This window comes from Tupaia chinensis, unplaced genomic scaffold (assembly GCF_000334495.1).
Source record: "Tupaia chinensis unplaced genomic scaffold, TupChi_1.0 Scaffold149050_1, whole genome shotgun sequence".
Classification (NCBI taxonomy): Eukaryota; Metazoa; Chordata; class Mammalia; order Scandentia; family Tupaiidae; genus Tupaia; species Tupaia belangeri.
The window spans coordinates 3,633-4,511 of record NW_006208896.1 but is presented as its reverse complement, the minus strand read 5'-3'; the positions used below and the strand labels follow the sequence as shown (position 1 = coordinate 4,511).

The window sequence follows — 879 nt, the reverse complement described above, 5'->3', positions numbered from 1 at the left end:
AAGACTTAGGGAGCTGGGAGAGACACAGAGACGCTCTCGGGAGAGACACAGAGATACTCTCGGGTGACTCCCACGGGGGCAGTCTTGGGGCTCCGAGATCCCTAAGGGACTCCTCTACAAAGCCCCCCCCCCCACCATACCCCAGGACTTACAGGGGCAGCTGAAAGCTGAACCGGAACTCATGGTGACCAGGGGACAGCGTGATCTTGCTGGTGTCTGCAGGTAGGAGCAGGAGAGGGGGGCTCAGCAGCTATGCCAGGATCCGGGGGTAGCAGGGCCCCACCATCAGGGTGAGACGTGCAACCCATCAGCCCCTCAGGGCTCCCCAGCCCGTACCTGCTCCCAGTAACGTGAAGCAGAGATTCATGATCTCCAAGCGCTCCCAGTAGGTCCGCCGGTTGTTAGAGCTCGAACTGGTGCCCGTTGACTCGGTCCAGTGCACATAGGCGCGGCCCCGCGCCCACAGCTTCAGCGCCTCCACCCGCGCCGAGTCCGCCAGCTCCAGCAGCACTCGTCCCGTCACCATCTGGCCGCTGCTGAACACGGGCTCAGCGCCCATGGCCTCGCAATCCAGCTGCACGGAGAAGACTTTCACTTTGCTGAACATTATCGCGCTCCGGGGTGTGAACGCGCAACGCGGAGACGCTGGCCTCGAACGCGCGACCTGGAGGCGTAAATTGCAGACGCTACAGCCAGGGGGACGCAAACTCCTCGCCGAGAGGATTCGCCTAGCAGGTGCGTTGGCCCGGCAGGCCAGCGACTTCCCCACAATGGTTGCCGGCCTCCCCGTTTTTTTATGTCCGCTGTTACCTGCAGCAGGTCTGGCCTCTTGGCCTCTGGACGCACTGAAACGCCGGCCCACCGACCTCGCCCCCCCCG

At 63.6% G+C, this 879-nt stretch overlaps 1 protein-coding gene across 1 annotated transcript; it reads right to left on the bottom strand.

Annotated features, from left to right (window-relative positions):
- Positions 1-71: 71 nt before the first annotated feature.
- On the bottom strand, positions 72-873 carry LOC102496149 (arrestin domain-containing protein 2-like). Its single transcript, XM_006170855.2, has 3 exons — positions 811-873; positions 337-664; positions 72-216 (listed from the first exon to the last, which is right to left on the bottom strand). Exons 2-3 carry the CDS (start codon positions 605-607, stop codon positions 149-151), a joined length of 339 nt encoding a protein of 112 aa, XP_006170917.1. The 5' UTR covers positions 608-664; positions 811-873; the 3' UTR covers positions 72-148.
- Between the last annotated feature and the right edge of the window lie 6 nt (positions 874-879).